Source organism: Coloeus monedula (assembly GCF_965178545.1).
Source record: "Coloeus monedula genome assembly, chromosome: 3".
Classification (NCBI taxonomy): Eukaryota; Metazoa; Chordata; class Aves; order Passeriformes; family Corvidae; genus Coloeus; species Coloeus monedula.
This window is the reverse complement of record NC_138783.1, coordinates 111503101-111530232: the sequence shown is the minus strand read 5'-3', so window position 1 is coordinate 111530232 and position 27132 is coordinate 111503101. Positions and strand designations below refer to the sequence as shown.

Sequence of the window (27132 nt, the reverse complement as noted above, 5' to 3'; positions counted from 1 at the left end):
TCAAAATGTGGGTTTTCGTAGCTGTGGTGAATAATCTGTCAGCAGGGAAACCATGACAGCCTAGAGGAGGAAGAAAAGAAAAAAAATCCAATCACATTGGAAACAGATACTCCATAAAAATAAATAAGGGGGAAATATTTTCCAGCTCTGAAGCGTTGTGTTGAAAATTATTGTCCTGACAAAAATGGCACTCTGAGATTTATTCACTAGAATTTCTGATGATGAATCAGGCAAAAGCTGAAAATCAGTTAGGAAGTTCTGTATTGTAGCTGATTGATTTTCTCAGTGTGGACAAAATATATTAATGGACAGCTTAGGAGCAATTCAGACAAGCATTTAGATCAAATACTGAGGCCTTTTTGGCATGCAGTGATGTATTCTCAGCTACTTCTAGGAGATTCTGTAGGTACCCAGACATCACATGGGCTGACTTGTGGATTTCAGCATTTTCCATTAGCATCAGTGAGAGCCACACTGGAATATGGGCTCTGAAATTTATACCAGTTTAGCTATACTTTCTGTAGTAAAACATGTAAATCCTCCCTGAGGTAAACAGTGTGCCATCTACCCCTCCTGCCCTGCCTGCCCAGCCTTAGGCATGGCTGTGAAATGGGAGTGATGGGACTGTCAGCTTAATAAAACGTGGTGTTGCAGAATCTCTGCTGTCCTTCCCATGCCTGTGCACACAACAAACACCACGCTTGCTTGGCCTTGACAGGGCATTTCCTGGTTCACACTGCTGTGATTTCACAGCAAGGTCTGGCTGCACATTGTTATTTTGGCCCAGCACTGGATTTATGAGGGTTCTCCAGAGGCTGTGAGCTTGCTGCCTGTCCTTCCTTTCCCATCATCCCTGCCCAGTGTGACAGGTCACCCCAGGCACACAGAGGTGGCTGAATTACAGCTGTGCTGCCCCTCAATGTTGCACATTCGTGGCTGCACTCAGCACTGCTTGATCTACAGCTGAGCAAATAATCTATTCTTCAGTTTTCTCTCTGTGCTGAGTGGTAGAAAATACTATGTAAACAAGACCCATACATTCATTATTTTTATAGCTTGATAAAATACAAAGATGACTTTTTTCTTTCCCCCCCACCCCCCAAAAAACTGTGCCCCTGGAACCCAAAGTAAAGGGATTCTTTTCTTTTTAAAAAAGTAGTATTTAGGGCAATTAAATTGCAAAATTAAAATTTAAAATATGAGCCTTTTGTTGAATTTTAAGGCCAAAACTACGAATTTAACACAAATTTGTTAGTACTTTTCACTGTTTGCAATGTCTGAGATTTTAGTAAACTCTACACTCAACCCCTTATTTATTCATTTGGAGCATATCTAGGCTTCCTCTCAGAGCTATGACAATGTCATTTCTGTTTTTCTTTTCACCTCTGAAAGTTTTCACTAGCTTCTGTCAACTTGGTGGTTCTAAAGCCAAAAATAAATAATAGGCTACTGAGATCTGGCAGTAATTTTCTGAAATTCTAGGAATGCTGAGAGGGGAGTTATGGTTTATGTTAAATGCCAAGTGTCCTCTCATGGTTCCCACAGATCACACAGTGTTGCCCACACCATAACTTCTCAGGATCTTTCAAATCTTTGCTCTTCCAGCACTTTCTCAAGGAAAGTTCCCATCAGTGTCAGCAGCAGCTTTTCCTGACGGAAAATAACTAGCTTTAAGTGTTTGGGAAACTGTAGTTTCTAGGACCAGACCCTGTGACCTCAGCTTTTAACATGTTTTAATTGAGAAGTTGAGTTAATCATTAGAGTAAATCCAGTGATTTAATTACCAAAAAAATAATGGTTCATATTGTAGATTTCACTTAGTGATAAAACCTGGGTCAAGCAACAGCAGATTTTCACCAAAAGATCACATTTGTGCTACAAATATATGTTGCCTATAGTCAAAATTGTGATGTGCTCTGGGGCGAATTTGAAACATATGTTTTAACATTTACTATTTATTGTGATACCAGGCTTAATTCAAGCCTGTAATGTAAGGCAGAACAGAACTGACCCTAATGTCCAACTACACTTATCTTCTCTTTTTTTTTTTACCATAATTGTCCATTTTCTGTTTTCAGCCTCCTGGAAAACCAATGACCGTGGAGAATAAAATACTTCATCGTCAACTTCTTCAGGTTTTCTGGGTAAACAATGTAAAAAAGTCCAGTTGGAAGCAGCAGATTTTGCAGTCTGTAGATTAAAAAGCATATAAAAATAAAGACATAAGTGAGGACATTAGTAAAGTCCTTAACTAGTAAAAATGTTAACAAATTTTATATTAACTCCCACTCTGGTTACTTGGATGATGAACTCAGAAGAATTCCACAGACTGCGAAAGAATTCCTCATCTGTGAATAAGATGGAATATGTCCATGCAAGTCTGTAAGAGCTCAATGCTGACTTCACAAAGTCAAAAAGTCACTCCAATTTCTCTGACTTTAGAAGGGGAATGAAAACGCCTCTGCTGAACATGTTCAGGAGCTGGGTCTCATTGGGAAGTTCTGAAAGAGGCCAAGCCATGTGGAGTGTATGAAATAATTCAAACTTTGTTATCTTTGAGAGTTCTTTAAGCTGGAGGAAGGTTTGCATCTGAATTTCCATGGCCCCACTAAAAAACCCCCCAAATTCATGCTTTGTTGATGTTGAATCTGATAAATGCAAACTGTAAGAATGTAAACAAAAACCTATATCTCAGTTTTTACCTGCATTGTAATCTGATAACCTTGAAAGGCCTTTAGTCTTTCTTTCTTTTCCTCTTCTTGTCCCATGCTTATCCATGTGTCTGTAACTAAGACATTGGCACCGTCTGCAGCTTCCAAAGGGTCTGTTGTGAGAAGTAACTTGGTGCCATACTAATGTGAATCAAATAAGGAAGATCACTAAGACAAGGAACTTCAACTTCATTTATAGTGAAAATAAGCTCTATTCGAACAATTCTACTCGGCTGTTCCTCAGGCTCCTACCTCTTTGGAGTTCTGTTCTGCTATTTTAGTTATCCCAAGGTCTGGTTCAAAGCCCTGACAAAAAAAATAATAGGCAACACATCATGGAACATGTATACTATCTTCACTATTTAATAACACTCCTTAAAAACCTACTGACTGAACCATTTGCCATGGAAGAATATGTTTCAGAACTGTAAAACTTGAAGAAATTATGTTGATTTTGTTGAAAGTTTATTTTGCAGATAAAGTGGTGGCAAGTGTTCTAAAAACATAAGAAAAATGTATTTTGACAGTTACAGAATTAAATTCATACACAGTATTTATTTTTTTGGTTCTAAACTGATTTAAAAAAATATTTTATATTGTATTACAATGCAACATTCTAAAATGCTGCACCACCAATTTAAACCAAATGAGATGCAACACCTCCACCCATCTGAAAAAAGCTTCAATTTTTTTTTGGTGGGGGAGAGTGCATTGGATAACTTTGTAAGGCTTTGTCAAATGGAATTGTGATCCTCCATGATTTATACTCCTGTCATTAATTCCCATTTCTGATGTTGGACTCAGCAGAATCACTCCCGCTTTGCATCAAAATAACTGGATCAGGATTTTGGTTCTGATAACAGGCACTCACAATAGATGTGGGCACCCCCAGCTGGGGCCCTTGAGCAATGCCTGAGTGTTTGAGACAAGCCTGGGGGAAGTCTGCCTTCCTTTCTCCACGAGCATGGTTTTTCTCACCCTGGGAGTGGCAATCCGAAGGTGCATTCCCAGCTTCGCAGTGCTCGTCATGAGGGACTGGAGGACGTTGTTGCCGTCCCCGATCCAGGCGATGGTGAGTCCCTTCAGCCCTCCATAGTGCTCCTGCCAAAGCAATCACAAGCTCTGGGGTTATGTTCTGGAGGAGCTGGGCAGGCTGATGGGCAAGAGGAAATGATCAGACAGCTCTGCACAAAGGCAGCTGGCTACCTTCAATGCTACCTGCATGGACCACACCTGAAATTACTGCTCCTGCAGGATGGTCATGGAGGGAAGGCCCCCCGTGTCATACAAGAAGGCCCAAGTGCAGCTGCTTCCCTTCGAGAAGGACACGTTGGCACATGAGCCAATGGTGAGGCTCAGGCTGAGGGATTCAGCACCAGACACTAAGTGATTTTAGCATCACTGACGTACAGCTGTTCTTTGGGATTCATAAACATAGAGGAATGTTAGAAACTACTAATTAGAGACTGTTCTAATGCCTGGAATAGAACACCTTTCAGCTTTCCCCCCAAATTGTGAAAATACCCCTACTGAGCTTTGCTCTGGCTTAGTTGCCTCTACATGCTGTTCCCTGTGGCTGTGGCCATGCCCTGGGAAGGCATCTTCACCCCACAGCTGCACAGGACACCAAAGGGCAGCACTCTGAAAGCAGCTGTGCCACGCATGGCCTGCAGCATTTGTTCTCCATTGTACAGCCAAAGAGTGTGGTAGCCTGTTAACCCCTGATTCTGTGATGCCATGTTCCCCCCGTTCCCTGCCCTAGCCCTGGCCTCTCCCTCGGTTTCTCCCTGTTGGCTCCTGTACCCCAACCCTGCCCAGGGACCGCCCTGGGCCCCTGACAAAACCACCCCACACCCAGACCACGAGGTTTCTCTCTCTGCCTCCGAGGGCGCTGGGACAAGATGTGATTAAAGCCATCCCAAACCCTCATGAGAGACCCTTCTCTGCCTTCTTTACCACCACTGCATTGTAACACTGCTGGCTGCCAGAGCCACATCGAGGGGCTGTCCGAAATGGACTCCGGGATGTGACCAATTGCACGGCCCAGGGAAACCCCCGCTGTGCTCTCAGGGAGCTGCAGCCTGCTAGGCAGAGTCCAGCTGATACAACAAAAGAGTGCAGGAATTTTTTTAAAAATGTGGATTATCCAAACTTGAAACAGCATTACAGAGTTAACTGTGGTTTTGCCTGATGGCACTTAGAGCCTGGCCATGTGCAGTTACTCTGTCCCTCCACCCCAACAGATAAGGCCTAAGGAGGAACAAGAGTAAGAGGGGTTATGTATTTCCAGAGCAGGATAATTTGAGGCTCCTTAATGAGCCTTGTTTTAAATATGCATGTTTATAGGCACTTAAGCTGATACCAAAATTTTTTGAAAGACATAACCAAATATTCCTATAAGCCTGCTCTGTAAAACTCCACCTCATGACTTGAAAAAATTTCTGGAGAGCCTTTTATTCTTAGTTCAAATCTGGGCCATGTTACGATTGCATTGTAGTAGCTGGAAGCCAGACAGCATTTCAACACTTTGTGTGGCATGATTCAATGCTTGTCAGAGAGGATAAGCATCCACATTTTACTGAGTGGTAACCTCGAAGGCAGTTGCAGAAAAGATGCCAAAAGACTGAACAGGAAAAAGGGCTGGGACCACCCCCTCCTCTCCTGGCGGCAGTTTCTCCTAAACAAATAGTTTGTGAAGTTGTTCCAGAACAAAGTTACTGGCATTTCTTCCAGAGATCACAATTTTGAGTCAAAAATAGCAGTACTCGAAATATGGAATGACATTAAAGTGCTGTAAAAATCTAAACATAATAGAGTCCTAGACTGCCCAGGCTCAAAGGCTACAACTATGGTGTTGCAGAAATATCACTTTTTCAGCCAAAGTTTGTTAGCAGCAAGCTTATTGCCAGAGATTGGATGCAAGGAGAACAAATTTACAGGAAAACAAATCAGGACTTTGTGGACATGGAAGCTATTTCAGTATAACCATTCTGTAGGTCTCCAAGGATCTTTCAAAGTCCTTCCACATCTCCTAGCAATGGTGCTCCTAGGAGAAGGCTGAACTGAAGCATTTATTTAAGGTGCTGTTTCCATTTAGCGCTTAGTGGTAGTTGAGACTGGAACCCACAGCCAGAAGCAAACAAGACAGTCCTGAGTTCTTTTCATCTTACTGTTTAAAAATAGACATCTCAGCCTTAATACTCAAAGCATTGACTAGAGTCACAAATATACTGCTATGTTAAACAACTTCACCTTATTGCCAGCTGCTACTCTACATTAAAAGAAGCACAGTGCATACTAAGTACTTTCCTCTGTTTTCCCAAGCCACTAGCTGTTACAGATAAAATATGGAGTACTGGACGTGTCTGTATAACGATCCCTGATATGCGCTGCAAATTGCAAAGCCGCATCTGCAGTGCCTACTGGATAGAGTGGACATAGCTGAACTGATTTTAATGAAGATGTTATGCTAATGGAAGGAGTCACAGCAAGGCAGAATCAAGCTGTGTGTGTGCTAGGGGAACCTGTTTTATATCCTGTTCTAGGCTTTATGCTGCCACTGGTGCACTGCTGCTGTAATTCAAACCTCTTCATCTAAAGCCAGATCACTGTGACTGTGCTGCCTAAAAGCAAGCACACACCCTCAGCTTCCAGCAGAGTTGAGGTGACTCTGTTGGTCAGAACCCGAAAGCTTTGAGGCAATACAAAAGCTACTGTAAATGAGACACACTTCCCCTCCTGCCCACTCCCTCTTTTACAGTATGTGCTTATGCGACCACACAGATGAAATCGTGCTAAAAGTGTTTTGCCGGGATGGTAACACTCTGGATTAAATGAGAGCCTTTACACTACCTGCTAATTACCAGAGCCTTGGAAGTTATTTCCCCTTTGCAGCCCTCCCCAGTTTTTCCAAACTTTGTTATATTGATGTAGGCTTTACACCTGCATGGGTGTTCTGCAGTTTCACTCTATATTCAGAACATGACTCCTAGTAAAGCCACACAAAAAAACAACATGTTTAGGAAGTCTAGAGCCCTTCTCCCTTATGAAGCCTCTTTGGCACAATAGTAATTGCTGCTGTAGTGCCATAAAACTTGCCTTTGTTATTCTCATGAAAAATCCCAGCTAAATAAGTAATACGGACTTTACATTCAACTTTCTCACCCTCATGTTGCTTTTACAATGTTTCATTCTGTTTTTATCCAAGGCTGCAGCGTATCAGTGTATCCAACCCTGGGAAAAAATAAGCATGCTCAGAGATTTGACCCTTCTGTACGTGTGGAGAAGACTGGGTTAACTAACTAGGGACATTCGTGTCTGCCTCTGCCTGGACTTGCTTCCAGTGAGACTGAAACTCTGACACCATTATAGATTAATTCTGAAATGTTTGACCACAACTGTCATAACAGCCCTCAATTAAAACAAGCTTTTGAATAATGAATCAATAATCTGTCAAATTTTGAAATGAAATGCCGGCGACAAATCAAAGCTTTAGCCCTTTGGGAGACAGTGCAATCCAGTAAATGAGAAACTGGGCAAACTTGTGTTTTCTGGCTCTCAAACTGGGCTTAAGGCAAATGCTGGGCCAGTTATCTTTCTTACTCCCACACTGGTTTTTGTCATTGTTATTGATACAGTATATTCTAGAGGATCAGGACAGAACTTAGCAGGGATTTCTAATTGTTAGAATAATGAAGATGATGATGGGGATGAATTTGAAAATTGTAATAATTTGAGGTTGGGGTCACACATTGAGGAGAACTTGAGAATATATTTCAGCCCTCTTCAAGCTGGGCAACACTCTTTGTTATGCTGTTTAAAAAGAAATCTGTGTATTTCTGATGTATTTCTTATGCTAACCATTGCTTTCCGAAAAACAAAATTCCCCCCAGACCAGTGACATAAAAAGCTAGTGGCATATGGATCCACTCTAATTACCAGTCTGGCCATCCTGCAGTCGGTTACAAGTGAGCTGATTCGGCCAGTGACATTAATATCAATTGAATCAATGTCAATACCCAGGCTGTCTCTGGAATACAAATTGTGTGATGCTGCCCTCCAGCCAAGCTGAGCAGAGCAGAAGCTGAGCCACAGCTCCTGCCCAGGACACTGAGAGACACGGGGTGGACTCAGCACGAGGCTGTTACACGGCAGCAGCACAGCAGAGGAGTAAAGGGGCTCAGTGTGTGCACACTACCAGCACACAAACTCACAATCTTTAAAGGCCAAATCCCCAAACCCTCAAAATCAGGTTCTTTACATGTTTGCAACCATTTGGAGTGGGTTATAACTCAGTTCAACACAACTTTTAAGACAGAAGGTAGTATATAAGCACGAAGAAAAACGTTTATCTTGGCATAATAGGGGGCATTAACCCTGAGCACAGCATTAAAGGACAGAGCCAGCTTAGACTTGAAACATGAGGGGATCCAGGTTGCTCAGGAAGAAGGCACTGGGCAGGAGGATGCTGAACCTGAGGAATCTCACCCCAATATTCATAACAGGAGCACACTGTAGGATCTGAAAAGAACACCCTGAACATTTACAGGAGGAGAATTTGCCCTGAATACAGAAGGAGAATTCACATCCCTGAAAATAAACCAGCTGCATTGTTTGGGGGGTGCGATGGACTATACTAAAATTACCATACTAAAATGCACCTGAATAAGGAATCAGAAGGTATAAGCAAGAAAACATTTTGACAAGACAAACCAGGCAATTTTGTAGTTTCAGACCAAAGAGAAAGTACTTGAGGAGGATTCAAGAAGGCACATGACAAAATTAATAGTGTATAGAAAATGGAAAAATAAAAATGTGCTGAGCATGAAGAGGGCCAGAGTGCATGTAGAGCTCCACTGGAAAACACAGAAGAAAAAAGAAGAAAAGAAAAAAAGTACATTTTGGGTATGTACTGACAGCAGGGAGGAACAGATCCAGGCAGAAAAATATTTATGGGGATAGGGAAGAGACATTTTTTAAAGAGAAATAAGCTCTACAAAAACCTGTACATTTAAAAGTTACATTTAAATATTAGGCTAGCAGTCTGTGCCACTATTGTAGTTTGCATATATGTATAAATCAAATAAACTGCGTTTGCATTGCGCAGAAACAGTCTAAATGTTATATATGGACTCTCAACTAATTTAAAGAATCGGTGGCACCATTCCGCATCCCTGTATTAATCTTCTTGCAGGCAGTACTTGGATGATATCTTGCTGAAAATCCCATGAGAAGCTTGATTGTGGTAAGTAGCAACTAGACCTGTGTCTCACACCTCTTCAAGAGTTAATCTCACTTCTGTGACCTGGTAAAGTTCATTATATGATTAAAACATTTTTTCATTACATGCCACTCCAGTCTTCTCCAACCCACTGTACAGTGCAAAGAGGAAAAGGAGCAGAGGAACAGGTCAGAAAGAGAAAGTTCAGGCAGTGCCATCATCCACAGAGAGCTGCTGAGAGCTCTCCCCTGCCTGCACCTCTCTCCTGGGTAAGAAAGCAGGAAAGTGTGTCAGCAACCAGCAGTGCAACATGCCCTTGGCATAGCCGGGTGGCCACCCAGGTGCCCTATAAAGATCTCCTGACAAACTTCTGGCTAAGGAACATGCTGGAAGGAATCAGGGAGAGATGGGTAGATGGAGGAAATTGTGCTCTGCTTATTTGGCTGAGTGTGAAAGTGCTGCAAATTTTAAAAGCCTTCCATGGCTGTGTAAAAGCTAAGCCATTCCTTGTGATGTAAGTGCTCACTTTGTCATGACACCTCTCCATGTCAAATACTTCTTTTGTTTGAGCACCAACTGTTATGGACCTATTTCTTCATCAGGTAAAATGGGCAGGGGCACTCTTTCCACAGACATCCTCCCTGGTGTTTGATGCTGCAAAGACACCCCACGGTGTTGGTGCTGCCCTTGGTATTCAAACCAGGGAACAGTGCAGCCTGTGGGCTCATCTTCACCCAGAGTTTCTACCGTGGCTGCCCTACATGAGGATGCAATGGAGGAGGAGCAGAGTGTGCTCAACAGGGCGTGTACTCATCCTGCTGCTTCCCATAGGTTTCCCCCTAAGATCAGTGGAGAAAGAGATACATCTCCAGAAGGTGATTGAGGCACTCAGTGGTCTCTGTTCACTGACTGGAGGTGGAGTAGAGGGCAACAGCACTCTGAACCTGTCTTCTGGAGTCAGTGGCCTAGGTAAAACCAGGTTTAGGGGCAGAGATATCCATGGTTGTGTGGACTGTATCAGATGATTCCTGAAGACTGTTACTCAGAAGTGATAAAATGCTAATTAACAAGGTCTTTACAAGACAGAACACCCCACAAAACACAACCAGAAGATTCTTCTGACTTATATTTGCACACAATGTGTATAATGATATTATGACATTCTCATTACAACTTACTGTCTTATGCAATTTGAACATTGAGGCTTGCTCAATGTGACCTCACAAATCTCCTTTATCCTGAGGTCTGTGAAGCACCTTAGCCTCAAGTTCACCGATTTTTTCTGGTCTCTTCACTGTGAGTATAAAAAATTTACAAAAAAAACACTTAAAATAAAAAAGGAATTTTTGCCAAACATGTGAGTCTTTCAGTATTTAAGGTTTAAAGCATGAATACTTTAATATTACTCTCACTAGATCTTTCCCACATACTGAATGCCCCATAGCAAAGTCTCCAACAGCTGAGAAACACAGCTGAATGAATCAGGAAATTATTCTGCCCTACCATTTTCAAGCAGTGTGGTTTTTATTCATTCAGAAAGTAAACAAGGTCAGAGGAGTTCATCATAGTTGTCAACCAGCCCTGCAGTATAATAATCTTTTTTATAAGCCAGATCCTCAATTGATTGTAAAACCACATAGTCCTTCTGTTCACAGATAAACATCTGGTATTCTGTGTGTAAAATGTTATCCTGCTGTCAGATCCACTGTTACATTAGATACAAATACAAAATACAATCTCTTTGAACTGTTCTGTGATGTGAGCAAAGTTTAAACTGGTTAAAGTACCTGAACACTAAGCATTTGTACTGGTAGCATTAACTGGCTTTTCAAAACAAATTTGTTCAACCAATTTCCTAATATATAAATAGTGATTCCTATTAAGCTGTCCATAGATTAGGGAGGAATCAAGAGTGAACTACTGAGTGTTTTTAAGTCAGTGGAAAAACTTCTGCTGGCTTTGACTGAGCCAGATTCTCATCTCTGTCTTAATATGTACAGCACTCTGTACCTTCTTTGAATTGCAGACTAATTCCAATGAAGTACTTCATTTTATGCTTAAATTCAGTCCTACTACAGCTGATAGGACTACGTAATTGTTTTAAATTAAACAGGTCCTTAATTATATTGCTGGATGAAAATCTCTTTAAACAACAAGTGCCATTTAATTGCTACTTTGAAAAACCTAGGGATGAAAGGTTTTGAAGATGACTTCCCCAAATACTTACTAAGACTTAGCAAAAAAAAAAAAAAAAAGTTATATTTTTACCTGAAGAGTTAGGTAATCAGCTAAAATCTGGAGAGGATGGTGTAAATCAGACAATCCATTGATTACTGGGATCGTGGCTTCTTTTGCCATTAGGTCCAGATCATTATGGTTATAAACTCGAGCCAAGATTGCATTTGTCATGCTGGACAGCACCCTAGAGATAGCAGAAAATACTCAAGTCAAACATAATAAATATAGCCCGTTGCACTCTTCAGTGTGCAACACATAAATATTAATGAGAAATGGTAATGAATCAATATTTTTCAGCTATCTGAATAATTTATTGCGCCTGCAGAACAGACTCAAATGTAGCCATTTAACAAGCTGCTAATAAGTAAGAAGTTTCACTTCCTAACACTACGACAGTAAGTAAATGAAAACTGCTGCTTATTTTATATTTTTTTTCTCTTTAGCATTTCATTGTAGATGAAACACGGATGTTAAGCTCTCTGAACTAAGAGAAGAGATTGTGTGATACTGTAACATTTGAAGACTTTGATAACCTCAGAAGAAATAAGATTTATGATTTTTTCAGTGTTTTAGCAAAGAACAAATGTAGCATTGGCTGAATATTACAGACTCTATATGGTAGCCTGACTTTGTGAGGATCAGCAATACAGACCTGTTTTAGATTGCCACAACTGTTTACTGATCTTAATAAACACAGAAACAGAGCAGGGTGGGGTAGTTGGCCTGCTTTCTCCTACCTACAACTTGTGTACTGACTCACATGGTATCAGCATTCAAGTAATGCCCAAATTTGAAACTCAGTGTGAGGAAAGGGATTGCAGGCGCCCCTGTACCACTCTGGCATTAACCTCATTTGCTAAAGTGTGAAAGACACAGAGATTAGCACAGTGTTCTCTGAATTTTTTAGATAAATTAAATATGGATTGGAACTCTTAATTTCTCTGCATTTCTGTGTTTTAATCAGGCCCTGAAGCCTGACTTTGAAGCAGCATTTTGTGTGTTTTCATGTTATCTGTAATAGGACCTTAAAACAAAACGAGGGAGCACTGAATTAGAAGTGTATGGAAAAAATCCTTGCTGTATCTGCCTTCCTGATTAACCATAACGAATTCTTGCATCGCCTCTCCTGGAAATAAGGCTGTTAATACCACCATCAGCAAGGTCTCCTAATGAAGTCAGTAACAAGTATTTTCTACTGACACCAAACATTCCTCATACAAGCAAAACTCTTATGCGACAAGACTGCCTGTAGAGCTCTCTCTGAAGAAAAGACTGTCAATAGCAGCTACAAATGAAAAGGAGGAACTGAGCAAGGTTTTTACTGCTTACAAAATACTGGAACAGTTGCTGTTGGTGCCATATTTCTTCTTGGCTCACCAGATCCTTTCTCTGGGGGAAACCTGTTCTGAACCTGCCATCAGGGATGTGATGAGTGGGCCCTTTTATTAGCCATCTCACAGGTGTCCACCCTAAACAAGACGTAGCCAGTCCCCATCAGTCAAGGAAAAGGGGCAATCACACTGGGAAATTGCTCATTTTCCTTATATTTTTTTTCCTTTAGGATGTCAGGACAGTTGATTTCTATTTGACACAGCTGATCAAGAAATTAAAGATGGTTCCTTTATAGGATATGTCATTAGTGGAAATTCAGCCATAACCACCAACTAGTGAAAACTGCTGGACTTTCATCTTTAGTCTGTTGAAAGTAGATATCAGACTTATGAGACAACTGCCAGCAAGGCATCAGACAGTCCTGCCAGCTTTTCTAGATGCCATATTTTACAGTGGAAAATCACCTGTAAACTGGCTTTATTATTTGTGAAATTAAAATAAAACTAAACTTGTGGGGGGGAAAAACACAAATAACCCTCACCTGGAGGTCTCTGATTACAGGGGAATGATTAAGTCTCCAGTAATTGAATCAGTTTGAAGGAAAATATGTAAGGCTAGAATTGCACAGGAAAAAAGGTCCTGAATAGATAAGAGTCTTGTCAAAGGTGAAGTTTTGTAAGCTGAGAGGCTGTAAGCACAGGCTCATCAGGTGACCACATTCAAGGTTCTTATTTTGTCAACCACTAAGTCTTTCTCTCATTTCATTCTTTTGCAAAACTGTGAGACTATGAACTTCAAAATCCCAGAGCCTGGAAATATGCTATATTGGAATACTGGGTACATTAGAACGCAGCATATCTCTCTTTTCAAAGTAATTTTTATTCCTACAGAGAAAACTTGGCCTTTTTTTTCAACCATATCCTCTGAGGGGTCCGAAATGAAATACAGGGTATGGTATGGCAGATCTCTGAATTTGAAAATGGGACATTTGCATTTATTTTGTATATAATACTGCTATGCAAGGTAGTTTTGCTTTTGTTTTGAAAGTCTATTTCCATTCAAAAGCTTTAAACTTCTGACAAGACTACTTCACTGTTACTCACAGTCTCAGAGGGACATACGGTAGATCTGTTCTCAGCAAAGTAAACCCGTTCCCCATAAATGCAGAGATTAATGCCCTAATAATTCCAGTGGACTGGTAAAATCATCCTATGAGTTCTTCAGGGCTGCCACTGAACCTTATGGCCACTGAGCCTTAGTGATGCCCAGTGGAGCTGCTCTACAGTGGGAAATACAGACACAGTACTTATATTTCATTTCAGGTAATATATCAGACATGCTAAACAGCACTGAAAGGCTTAGAGCTCCTTAATGGGTGGTAACTTTTTGCCACTGTGTCAGTGCAAATGTAAATGTCTTGTGAAGCATGGAGGAGCTGATTTATGAGCAGGTAATAAGTCACTAAAAATATGTTCACAGCAGGCTTTCAACCCATACCTGCAGCAGTTCTAATAAAAACTGTGACTTTTATAGATCTGTGCTCCTTTCGCTTTAAGTCTCAATCTCAAGTACTTCTAAGGCTTTCAGAGCCCCAGACACATGGCTGTAAATATTTGAAATACCCTCTGGGTCTACTACAGGCATTCTTTTTTTATTCTTGCATTAACTGAATGAGGTTGGGATGTCATCTTTCATTCACAAGAAGCACCAAGGAATTAACACTCCAGTTTTTCTTTTGCGTAAACTGCTCAGCCTTAATTATGCAGTCAGTAGTACTTCTGCTAATGAGAGCAGGAGTGGAGCAGAGCACCTGGGATTCTTTAAGGATTTGGGAAAACCCCCTGTCCACTGTAGCAGATGAGAGCTGTGACTCAGCAGAGGAGCAAAATCCTCAGGTCAGAGTCATAAATAGGGATTTGTCCTGGAAGTGCAAGCAGTGACAGAGAAAAGGGGGTTGAAGGCTTGCTTGGGAATTGGGTATTGTAGCAACTTTATTCACAGAACGGGGATGCCTTCAGAATGGCTGGAAGATTTGTTTACTTCTATTTATTTCCTTGTTTCTTGTAGTTTATTGTCTGCCCTTTTCCTTTCTGCTTGTGCAAACAAAGGCCATTCAGGACACTGTAAACAAAAGATTTAATGTCCCTTTACTGTCCCATTTGGGAAGAAGAAGAAATGAAAACTGGGCTATATGAAGCACATCTGCTTTTGTGTCAGAAAACACCTGGATTTGCTGTAGGGTTGGCATCTGAATGGCAGAGAGCCTCTGGGTGACAGTCCTGCATGGCTGGCGGGACGATGCTTGGAGAGGTTATTGCAGGGAAGCACTTTGGAAGGACCCTGACTGCATCTTCCCCCTTCCTGAAGATTTGGCTGCTGGGGCTCTCAGCCAGCTTTACAGTAGGGCAGATGAGGGCTGCAAGGTGATTAGAGGGATGGAGCACCTCTCCTACAGGGAAAGGCTGACAGAACTGGCATTATTCAGCCTGGAAAAGAGAAGGCTCTAGACTGACCTAATTGCTGCCTTCCAGCACCTGAACAGAGCCTATGCAAAAGATGAAGAGGGACTATTTACGAGAGCCTGGAGTGACAGGACAAGGGGGAATGGGTTCAAACTGACAGAGAATAGGTTTAGATTGGATATTAGGAAAAAGTTCTTTACTGTTAAGGTGGTGAGGCCCTGGCACAGGTTGCCCAGAGAAGCTGTGGCTGCCGCATCCCTGGCAGTGTTCAAAGCCAGGCTGGATGGGGCTCTGAGCAACCTGGTCCAGTGAAAATATCCCTGTCCATTACAGGGGGGTTGTAATGAGATGATATTTAAAATCTCTTCCAACACAAAACATTCTAAGATTCTATTGTTGCAGCTTTCTCTGATACTGGCAGAGTTATGTGTCCAGCAGAGAGCGAGAGTTAAGTACTTTCAAGGCTCAAGGGGACTGAGATTTTTACTTTCTACCATCAGCACCCATATGTCTTCCACTTCAGTAGTTAAAAACAAGAAAGGAAAATTTTAAGTGTTCAAATGTTTGCTTTTTTTTCTTAAATTCTCCTTGGATTTCATCACAGAGAACAGCACCATAGTTCTCAAACAATCTCTCCCACTGACTGAGAACTGTGATATTCAGCAGAGGCAATGGAACTCAGCTGCCTGATTGCATATTTTGAATTGAGCCTGATGAGCTTGACACTGCATATCTTTCACCAGAACAATAGGGACCACTCAGACACTGCTAACCTTCCAACAGCTGGGCCTGGCTGAATCGACCTCAGGCTGCACAAGGGCTGCCTAGAAAACAGGATAATGCTAAGGGTGGATGAAGCTTTAATAGTTGGAGTGCTATGGAAAACAGCAGGAGCACCTGCAAAACATGACCTCATGTTTTGCCTGCTTTCAGCAGTATCAGAGGCACTGGAGAAAAACCCTGACCTCAGGTCCTGCCCACCACAGCACTGGAGATAGGCTGCTACCCATCCCTGCATCCATGTGGAACTGGGCATGATTTCGATCTTCCAGGGATGCCAGAAAGAGGGAGCCATAGCCCAGCCTCCACAGCAGTTCTGACAGTGGGTACAGCTGGGAAGGAGGGCACAGGAAATTTGAAACTGGCTACAAAGTGCTGGTCCAGTTTCATGCTGCCGAAATGGGGGGATCAGAAAGGCCCCCAGTGCCACCCCTGTCACTGCTACTACAGCAGGCTAAGGCCCACCAGCGGCTGGCCTAACTAAATAATGTCTTTGCTTTTTGATTTTGCTCCCAGAGCAGCAGAACCAGAAGGTTTGGGTCTTGTTGGAATATATGTGCTGTCATCAGTGGAGTTACACTACTACTGAGGTTCATAAAATGGTTTCATTTGTAAATGTAAGCCTAATTAACACTCTATATGCCAAAATAATTCTCAGTGTGGGAAGTGTTGGATAGCTTGAGTGAATGGAATAAAGGTTTACTGAGATATGGATTCTGTGAGCTGATCTGTAAATATTTAAGAAATTTGGACTACCTTCTTGCATTTTCCAGAAAGAAAATACTAGCTTCCAAAATTCTGCAAGACAGATGTCAGCCCAATCAATTACCAAGTACGATGTTCAATCAAGTGATATTTTACCAACCTTGCTGTATCTGTGAGACTCTCATTAGTGCCCACATGTATGTCTTGTGTTGTAAGGAAGGATGGATGTCCTCCAAGGAGAGCAAATCCTACAGTGAAGAAAAATTTTAAAAAAAAGAGAAAGTAAACCCCAGCACCTCATATTTACAGCCAAGATTCAAAATCTTCTTGATATAAAATACATTTACAAAAATAAAAGTTGAACTCATCAGGACATCCAAATATTTCAAACACCTAATAATATACATGCTAAAATGCTGAAATAATTAGCATTTGACACACAAAATTTCAAATAAATATGCTTGGAATAAACCCACTCAAATGTATGCCTTACTGAAATCCTTAGCCATGAGTTCTGATCTGTGATCACAGGGACAGTCATTCAAGCTCTGAGGCAACACATTGCCACAAGCATCACTGTGGCTCTCTGTTAAGAGCCAGGAAATCCATTCATCATGCTGCATTTCTGCTTCAAGGGCCATCCGAGTCGCCAGGTGTAATTCCACATCCTTGCAAGTATCTACATTATCTTTCATGTAAAGTCACTCAGGCAGAAAGCCCTAACCCTCCTCATACACTGTAGCAAACTTGAATTTGGTCTCAAAAGACCATGTGCCTTAAAAAAGATAATGTGAGAGAGAGAAAAGGAAAGGTCTCAGGCCCTGCCAACATCCCTCTACCCCACAGTAGTTAGGAATTTACAAGGTGGCCCAAGGAACTGGATGGGTTCAGTATGAAGAGTAAAATCTACTCCTGAGCAGGAAACCATGGAAAGACTCGAGCATCATTTAAGAATATAAAACACTCTGGGGAACTTCAAAGGTGTCTGAATAATGTTTTGGTCGAAGACAAATTACATGTTCCAGGCAACTCTCAGGTTCTCTCCTACCTTATTTTAGTTGCACCACCAGCAGAAAGCTACCACAAGCAGCCATCTGACACAAATACAGAGAAAACAGCTTCTTTTCATTAATATTTGAATCTCCCTGGCTTTGCCTGGTTTAAGTCTGAAGCCTCTTTCTACTGAATCTGAGTGTAAAGTCCTTCATGGCCAGACATTGGGAGGATGGGGCCTGATGGGGCTGTTTTATGAACTGTCACAGATGGTTTAGCATAAGCCTAGCACAGGTAACAGCATCCTACAGTTGGGGATGTACAAAGTATAGGATTTGAACTGGGCTGTAGGTAGCATTTTCTGTGTGCTGGTGAGCACTTTCCACATAACAACTCCCTTCTAGCATAGAAATTGTCTGCAGGGAGACCTGGCTCTGTCACTAGTATTTATGATGGAGGAAATTTCCAGAGAATCTTAGTGTGGACAAACCAGCCTTGTTGAGACAACACTGTGGGGGTGTGAATCTTTTATTGTGACAAAAATCTAGAAAGAAGCCTGTCTTTATTTACATTGCCAGGAAGAAAAAGGCTGCATACAGCACAGAAGAGCAGAGACCCCCACTTTGTTTACAAAAATGTGATGTCTTGGAGATGCTGATGAATTTCATGCTGTTAAAAAAAAAAATAAATAAAAAGAGAGAAAAAAAAAAAAAGAAAAAAGCAAGAAAATATGAGAAGAAAAGGTCAAAAGCTGCTCAGGCTTGTTGTATCCATTAGATGGCACTGCTGACAGATTCAGCACTGCAGCTTCAGCACGGTGGTTGTACAGGTCTGCCATAGATCAAAAACTTCATCCCACAGCTACTCTTTAAAAGAGGATTAAATCAGGACTGAACACTGAAACCTTTCACAGATAAAACCAACAGGTACAGGCAGCAGGCCTGGGCCCCACAGCTGAGCTGCTTACACAGAGCAACCCTTACTGACTTCCATCTCATTCCAGCAGCAGGGTTGAGGTGCGGTCTTCCACTTCGTGTCAGTTCATCCAGTCTCAAGAGTTTAAACTACAATAGATAAAAATAATACTGGAAATTCATTGTCTTTGGACTGTCTCAATTTCCTTAAATGTCAGATTAAAAGTAATGATGCTTTGGGTCCCATCTAAAGGGCAAATTTCTGCTCCCTCTAGTCACTGTACACTTGCTTTATTGAATGGGCCCTTTTAAATTTCTTGTTTTCATTAAGGATTGCTCCAAATCTCAACAATATTGCAAGTCAGATACAGCCAAGTTTTAAGAATGAACTACCATTTATTCTACTATTACTTTTTTGCTGTTAGAAAGGACTGTCTATACATTTGTTTGTTGCTTTCACCTCCCCTCTGCAGCTCAGACACAAACACTATTTACAGGAAAGTGTATGCCAACTATACATTATAGCCAGTTTATTCAGTGCAAGTTTTTATGTCAAGACCTCAAGGAGGAATTGTCATTGGCAGTAACTTCTCTTTCCCAACTTCTTGTTCATATACAATTATGTCAGTGATTTATTCCTGCAAGTTCCACACAATACAGCAGCTCTACATTTTAGGATTCCAAATGTATACATTTTGGTAGATGATTCACAGTCCAGGCAGGCTCCAATGGACATGTTCTGTTTTCTATAAATGATGGCCAGGTAAAAAAATGGGAATCTGAATGTTTATTCAGAGTTGCCAGATGTCAGGCAGCCCAGTCAGAGCTGCCACCTGGAGTCTGTGTACGTAGAGGAGTCCTGATGTGCTGGGCTTTCTGCTCATGAACTGGCCATCTGTGCAGGGCCTGGGAACATATTTCCATCCAAAACTTTCCATCTGGAAATACAGGAGCTCTGTGCTCTACCTTTGTATATAGTTGCAGAGACAGAATCCTTTTCAGATTCTTTCATCCAGACTACCAGTAGAAAGCAAAAAAAATTATGACTTTTGAAGGTATGCAGGCACAATTTCAGCAAATAAACACTGTAATGCTGTGTTAAACTGGGGGATCTAATCCTCTTTGTTGTCACAACCTGGTCAAATCCAAAGCCACATGCTAAATATTTACATGAATCGTGGTATCTTCAACAAACTACTAAATGTTCATAACCCAAGTCCAGAATAGATTATTACCTCATGTCCACACTTCTCACTACTGTTAGTTTTCAAAATACACAGTTTCATGCCTCATGCCGTGGCACACTATTGACCCCACTTATGCAGACTCTTTCAGACAGGGCACGAGTGAAAACTCCATCCCAGACTGTCCCTGCTGCATAGCACAAGTGGACCAAAATGAATCCTGTAGTTCACATGTTGGCTACACAGTTGTGGGGCTGTCACCAGGAGACACACACAGTCATCTTCTCAAACTCAAAGGAAGGATCTTTTTCAAAACTTCAAGACATATGGATTTGCATTTATTAATTTTCTCCTTGCCTGCCAGGACTTACAAAATAGAAAGTATTTTTCCATTTAGACTGGTAACAAAGAACTCTCCTAGGCAGCAATTACAGAATATTCCTAAAGCAGAAGCAAAAAACTGATAAGCAGTTTTTAAAAGTTTTTTAATCTACCCTTTGGAGTGGAGAATAAACTAAGTGTGCATTTGGCCCCTCTGTAATGAGACCAAGCTAAATAATACTTAGCCATTCCAATAGAAAAGAGACGCTGTATCCCTGCCATGTAATACCATCCCCACTGCATTAGCTCATATGCTACGATGCAATTATGTCTGTGACTCTGTGTAGCAGTCTTGAGGCATGGCCATCATGTTCCTCTCACCCCACTGTGTAAGGGGTGTGAGGTGGAAGTAACTCCACCAAAGCCAGTGGCAGTGAACCCCTGTAAGGCTGTTAAGATCTTGTATATTCCAGGGCACAACAGGAGAGGGTAGGCTGAGCTTTCCTGCCTGCACTTCTTCCTCTCCATTTCTACCCTGTGAAATATTGTCTGCATTCAGCATCTGTGAAATGGTTGGATTTATTTATTACTTATTCACTGAAACATAACTGCAGCTGTATATTTTAAGAGCAACAGTGACAATCACAATATTTTACACCAAAGTTATAACAAAAACAGGGCATTCACCTTTGTGCCATGCCCGAGGATGTTTATTTTACAAGTAATATATGACCATGTGAATAGTTCTGTTTTCAAAAAGTATGCAAGATTTTATGTAGAATGGGTATGGGATTCTGACTGTGAAGAGGTGACATTTTCCAGTGTAATAGCAGAGATGTCACATTTTCCAATAAAATAGCCAGTGATAGAAATAAATATACTAAGCTCTCAGAACTGGATTTACTTTGCTACTACTCTATGGAAGTTACTTCTGGTTCTGCATTAAACTTATAATTCACTACTTATCTTAGAAATGGTAAAATTATATGGGCTTCAGAAATACACATTAGGACAAGATTAAAGAGGCAATGAATTATACCCCAAGGAGCTGTACATTATTCAGTACAGTTGCAATGTCATTAGAATAAAGCAGTTCAGAGAAACAGGATGTTGGAAAACCTTAAATATCAACTGATCTATTACAGTGTGTTATAAATTAATGTTTTTATAATCTTCAATTGAACTGTACACCTGGGAGATATGCACAAATCTCACCCCTAAGTCAAAGAAGGGCAAGAGGAAGGACCTAGAGAATACAGCCTAAGCTGCCTCACCTCAATCCATGGGAAAGTGATGAAACAGCTAATCCTGGACCCCATTTCTAGGCAGATTAAGAATAAGAAAATAATCAGGAGTAGTCAGCATGATTCACCAAGAGGAAGTCATGCTTAAGCAGCTTGATAAACCTCTATGATTCTATGACTGGCCTGGGAGATGAGGGAAGGGCAGCAGGTTTTTCTTCCCGGACTTCATTGTGTCCATTGACAGTGTCTCCCATGAGATCCTCATAGCCAAGCTGTTGATGTCTGGGCTGGGTGAGCAGAGAATGGGGTGGGTTCAGAACTGTCCAAATGACCAGACCCGAGGGTGGTGACCAGCAGCACAAAGCTGAGAAGCTGAGTTGGAGGCCAGTGACCAGTGGTAGTCCAGGGGTCAGTTCTGGATCCAGCCCTGTTTAACACCTGCATTAAGGCTTTCAATGATGGAGTGTGGTTTCAGCAAGTTTGCTGATGACACAAAACTGGGAGGAGTGGCTGGTACATCATAGGGTCATGCTGCCATCCAAACAGATGGTGACAGGCTGGAAAAATGGTCTGACAGGAGCCCCATGAAGTTCAGCAAGGAGAGGTGCAAAGTCCTGCACTTGAGGAAGAGCAGCCCCATGTACCAGAACATGATGAGGGTCTCCCAGCTGGGAAGCAGCTTGGCAGAAAAGGACTTGGGTGTCCTGGTGGACAGCAAATTGAACATGATCCAGCTGCGTGTGTACCTTTCCAGCAATGATGTCCTGGACTGCACCAGACAAAGTACTGTCAGGAGGTGGAGGGAGGTGCTCCTTCCTTTTTATTCATCACTGGTGAGGCCAAACCTCAAGTTTCTGGATTTGGGGTCTTCAGTATGAGAAACGTGGACATACTGGATACAGTTGGCACGTCCATGTTAACAAAAGGTCATGGAGAGGACTGATGGACTGAAGCATATTTCATATGAGACGAAAAGCTGAGAGAGCTGGGACTTCACATCCTAGAGAACAGAAGGCTCAGGGGGAATATTGCTGATGTATATAAACACCTGAAGGGAGGATGCAAAGAAGACAGAGCCAGGTGTTTTTCAGTAGTGCAGTGGGCACAAACTGAAATATGGGAAGATACCTCTGAACAACAGAAACTTCTATTTACTGAAAGGCTGATTGAGCAATGGCATAGAAAGTTGTGTTATCTTCATTCTTGGAGATATTCAAAAGTCTTCTGGACATGGTCCTGGACAACTAGATCTAGAAGACCCTGCTTGAGCAGCAGATTGGACCAGATGACCTTCAGAGATTACTTCCAACTTCAACAATTCTGTGATTCTGTTTACTTATTTTTCAGTAGTGGTGTACTTTATAGGCACAGGGACAGTAGGAATTCTGAAAAGACTTCCATGATGTTAATATGTCCCAACAAACTCCTAGATCTTGCACAGAGGAGATTTTGTAATTAGTGGTTTCCAAGTCTCTACTCTGTAATGAAATCCACTGATTTAGCTGTTCCTGAGAGTTGCAAGGTTTGTTTAGATTAATCTCACCCCCCGGACCTTGTCCTACAAATGAACTCTCTCAAGTTATTGAAAGGGCAACTCTTGGGAAGCGCTATTTGAGATGACTCAAGAACTTTATAAATAAACACTTCAATCCACTGCAATTGTCCACTTCAACTAGACATTAGAAAATTGGTATTAAATTATCTTGTTTAGCTAAAAGGAGCACATGTGGCCCCACATTTGTTTTGAGTTAGAAATTCCAAGGAGGGAGTCATTTATGTTAAAAAAGCAACAGAAATATATAGACTATTTGTGGACAGAAAAAACTTGAGTCTGCCTTTGAAGCAAAGTCTTAGGCTTAACAGACTTCAGACCAATTAACTGAAAGTATGAAGTTAATGCACAGAAGCTAAACTGCATTAAACTCCCTCATGGAAGCTCTCACTCAGAAATAAATTTGTTTTATTTCACTGGAGATTAATTCTCCCTTGGATGAGTTTATGCATTAACTCCCATCCTTAAGTTAATTCATTTGAACTTTCCTGAGCTTCCCCCTTCCATAAGCCTTCAAATGCCAAGGACTAAGCAGTGTTTCCCTCAGAATACAGAAGAATGAAGGATAAACAGATCCAGAGAATTCATTACCTGGCCATATACCAGGATGGCAGGCAACAAGAAACTGGACTGAAAACTCAGGAATTAAAAGGTGGTTGGTCTTCACAGAGAGGGAATGCACATTTCTAAGTCCCCATTATCTAGAGAAAACAGAAAGCAACAACAAGTCTGCTTAAAGAGCAGGATCAGTAGGCAAATGGCTGTGCCAGACAATACAAAGACAAATTTAGAAATGCTTAGAGTTAACATATCTGCTTCTTCCTTCCATTATTTTTATCTTCTCCCTTACAGCTTGTAAAGAAATGTGAATACTCAGCAGGTTTCCTGTCCCTTCACTAGGGAGAAGTGAGGGATGCTGGGTCAACTTAAATGAAAGAAGGGCGAGTTCTTCCTTTATGCATCACCAGTTCAGAGTTATTCGTTGCTATGGTTGATTGATTGATTGGTGAATGATTTATTTCAACAGTGCCATTGAATTCAGAACCACTGCCACGTAAATAAAGATACCATATGTACATGTTTTAGTGTTTGCAGGACTGTAACCTAAAAGAAAAATGTTCCAGTGCCTGATCTTATTAGGCTAATACCCTTGAGTCTCCATCAAGTTATCTTCCCCTGTAGGTAATCATGTTAATTTTTCCCCCCCGAATTTACATCAAGGCATTACTGTGATTCCCAGCCTAAACACATACTTTGAAATGTAACAATGGTAATACATAATACATTAGAAAAATATTTGTTAGAGCTTGCACAAAATTAAATTTGTGATGCTTATTGAAATAGATGTTAGGGAATGTGCATCTTGCCTGTACAGCTAGGAGCTTACATCAGAAAAGCTTACTTCTGCCTGTTACTTTATTTCTGATCTACTGTGTTTTGGAAGAATTTGGCAAAATTTCAGTGACCAAAGCCATGTGCTTGTGAAATTAATAGGCAGGGTGAAACACAAATAGCCACTGTCCTTATTTTTGCTTCCAGAGTTTAAGTTTCTCCTGTGTAGAAATTGCTAAATGCAACATTATGCAGTGTTTTTCAGTACATACTCAAAGTCTTACTGTGCCATTGCTCAGACCTACCTGTTTCTGCAGATAATCTTGTTCTTGTGCTTCTCTTCTCAAAAATCATGGCCAAAGATTTGCCTTGCATCAAAGGCAAATACTGAAACATGAAAAATGAAGGTATTTCAATTTTATAGTTGTTACATACTTTAAGGTATTAAATACTTCTTGCACATTTTAATTCACCATTAGAAAAGTTGCAAAAGTGGGTTTTTTACCTATAGCTTTGTTCTCCTGCCCTTCAATAAATTTATTAGCAGTGGAAAGGTTAAAGGCAAAGAAGTAATTCTAGGGCCAAAAGCAACTGCATTTTGGCACTCAATTTGAGCCAGCATTAAGGAGAGCTCAGATACTAATTTAATCCCATGCAGGGTAGTGTCTTTCATTTCCTACATTTAGTGCTGCATGTACACCATGTGTGAATGGATGGGGTTAGCTGGAAACAGGGAGTTAGCTACACAAACCTGTTCAACGTTTCCACTCACAAAGTCCTCTGAAATATTTAAAGATTATCTCTGGACACTTTACAGGAAGGCTCTGATTTGTAGCACATGATTTACAGTATTTAAGAGCTCAGGAGATTTTGTTTAGGACAAGACAGCTGAAAGGCTTTCTCACAATACTCTTCAGAGCAGTATTTATTTCAACATCTGAGGGACCTAAACGACAGTTAAATCATGTTACCTCTCCTTTGTGCTTTATCCTTTGTTTCAAATCTGACGCCATCCACAGCAAATACTTCAGCTCATCTGCTGTGTAGTTCTGTAGAGTAAGGAGGTCCCGACCTTTCAGATGAGCATTCATTTGAGCTGCAGTTCCGTACCTGCGTGGAAAGAGCGAAAATTACACAATTTTTGCCATTCAATGCTAAACTGCACTCGTGCTAAAGCCAGTGAGCAAGCACCTGAAGTCTCTCCCACTCCCCTCACGTGAGCCAGCTGGATCATCCTGATAGACTATGTTAATTAGTTTAAATAACTCCTTCTGTCAGACGGGCACAGCATGCCACTACGCACTATATTGATGGCCACTGTAACAATGTTTCAAATTGTACTATGAAACGTACATTAGATGTATTTTCTTTTGTCTTCTGAGACGCATATGGAAACTGCATGCTGTCTGTCAAATAAAGCCATTCAAAAGCTGGTAAAGTGACTTATATGTAGACCCCAAAGCTGCCCTTTCAGGGGCAGAAATGGAATCCATTTCCACAGAAATGAATCTTGGTTCCGTTTCTCCCTCCTTTGTGCTTTGTGGATGAGTAGACACTTGCCACATTCCAGCCCCACTGTCACAAAAGGTGGCATTCCTATAAATGTGTATGAATTCTCTTCATTACACTGGGGAAAAGGGTAAAAAACCCCAACAAAACTGCCTTACTGTACCACACGCACAAGAGACATTCTGGGCATGTGGTGTTTATTCAGTGTATTCTGGTCCCCATCCAGATTTAGGACTTCAGAATCACATGAAATTGGATGTTGATAATCACCCACAGAAGCTACATGATCAAATTTCCTCTAGCTTAGATGAGGCATCTTAATGAAAATCTCGTCCAAACCCATGTTTCACAGGCTAAAGATTAACAAGGCATTTTGGCAGTTCAGCCCTTTCTCTGGCTCTGTAGTTCCAGCCCTCCTTAGCACTACACAGCCTACAATGTACTCTTGCTAGGGTTTTGCTTGGTATTTATTTTGCTTGGTTTTTTTTATTTAAAGTTATTTATTTTATTTTTAGACTGATCTAATGAAATGGAGCCCAAAGCAGTGCAAAGGAATGAACTGAGTGCAGCTAATACTTTTCTATTTCCAATTGTACTTGTATTCTAGATTTCCCTTCAGCTCACCATTGAGACAAGGCTAGGATGCAACCTGCTAATTGCTAAGTCCTGAAGTCCTCAGCTAGGGAAATATGCCCAGATATAGCCCTGTGAGGCACTGGACATGGTCCCACATGACAGCCTGAGCCCCACAGGGCAGAGCCTTGGCTTTGGAGGGTGGGCTGTTTGGGGCATGACCCATTGGCCAGGCAGATGCAGCCAGGGGCTTGGGGGCAGTGGCTCCATGTGCAGCTGCAAGCCAAGGACCAGGGCTGTCCCTCAGGGCTCTTGCTCTGCTTGGGTTTTGGCCCATTCAGAGCTTTGCCTTAAAGGGCAGGAACATCTTTTCCTTCCTGGAAACTGGAATTCTAGACCATTGCACTGTGTGCCACGGATCACAGAGAGGATTTCCTGAGGCTCCCAGGGTGCTGTTTCTGCTGTGCCTCCCAAGGGAGCTGTGCAGGTGCAGGTGCCCCCAGGTCCCAAAGTCCTGTGGGCTCCCAGAGCAGACAGCAAATGTTTGTTTGCTGGACATTTCCAATCGCATTCCCAGCTCAAAGCAGAGGGAAGAAGGAAAGGGAAACGAGTGTATGGGCACTCATGGGTCAGTTAGTTTCTACCACAGCATGAAAAAGAGCCCACCAAGATAAGCTACTGAAATCCACTCTTGAATTTCAAGACACTTAGCTGATAATCACAAGATTGGCTCTAATTTTCATTGTATATATTCTGAAGGAATATGGTTTTATAACTGGGACTTTTTCAATTACTTTCATTTTTCAGAACAGGGATTTGCTTTTTTAACTTATTTGGGGGAAAAATACAAACTTGTCCTGTTTTAAAACCAATGCAATTGCTTACTGCTCCTTACTTTCCTTTGCCTCCTTGTTTCTAGAGCAGCTTTGCGGCTGCTACTTATTTTTCTAATTGCAGCCTGCAGTTCCTTCTAGGGATTTACAGATTATTTTATCTCAATTTGCCAAGCAAAAACTTCTGTTCATTGGTCTTGTTTCACCATCTGGCATGATTGAGAAGAGA

General features: G+C 41.4%; 1 protein-coding gene across 1 annotated transcript; it reads right to left on the bottom strand.

The window, feature by feature from the left end:
- On the bottom strand, nt 1-25079 carry OTC (ornithine transcarbamylase; the record flags this gene model as incomplete). Its single annotated transcript, XM_082277882.1, has 9 exons — nt 1-60; nt 2053-2190; nt 2703-2852; nt 2964-3017; nt 3690-3812; nt 11200-11353; nt 16609-16696; nt 24294-24375; nt 24960-25079. 9 exons carry the CDS (start codon nt 25077-25079, stop codon nt 1-3), a joined length of 969 nt encoding a protein of 322 aa, XP_082134008.1.
- Between the last annotated feature and the right edge of the window lie 2053 nt (nt 25080-27132).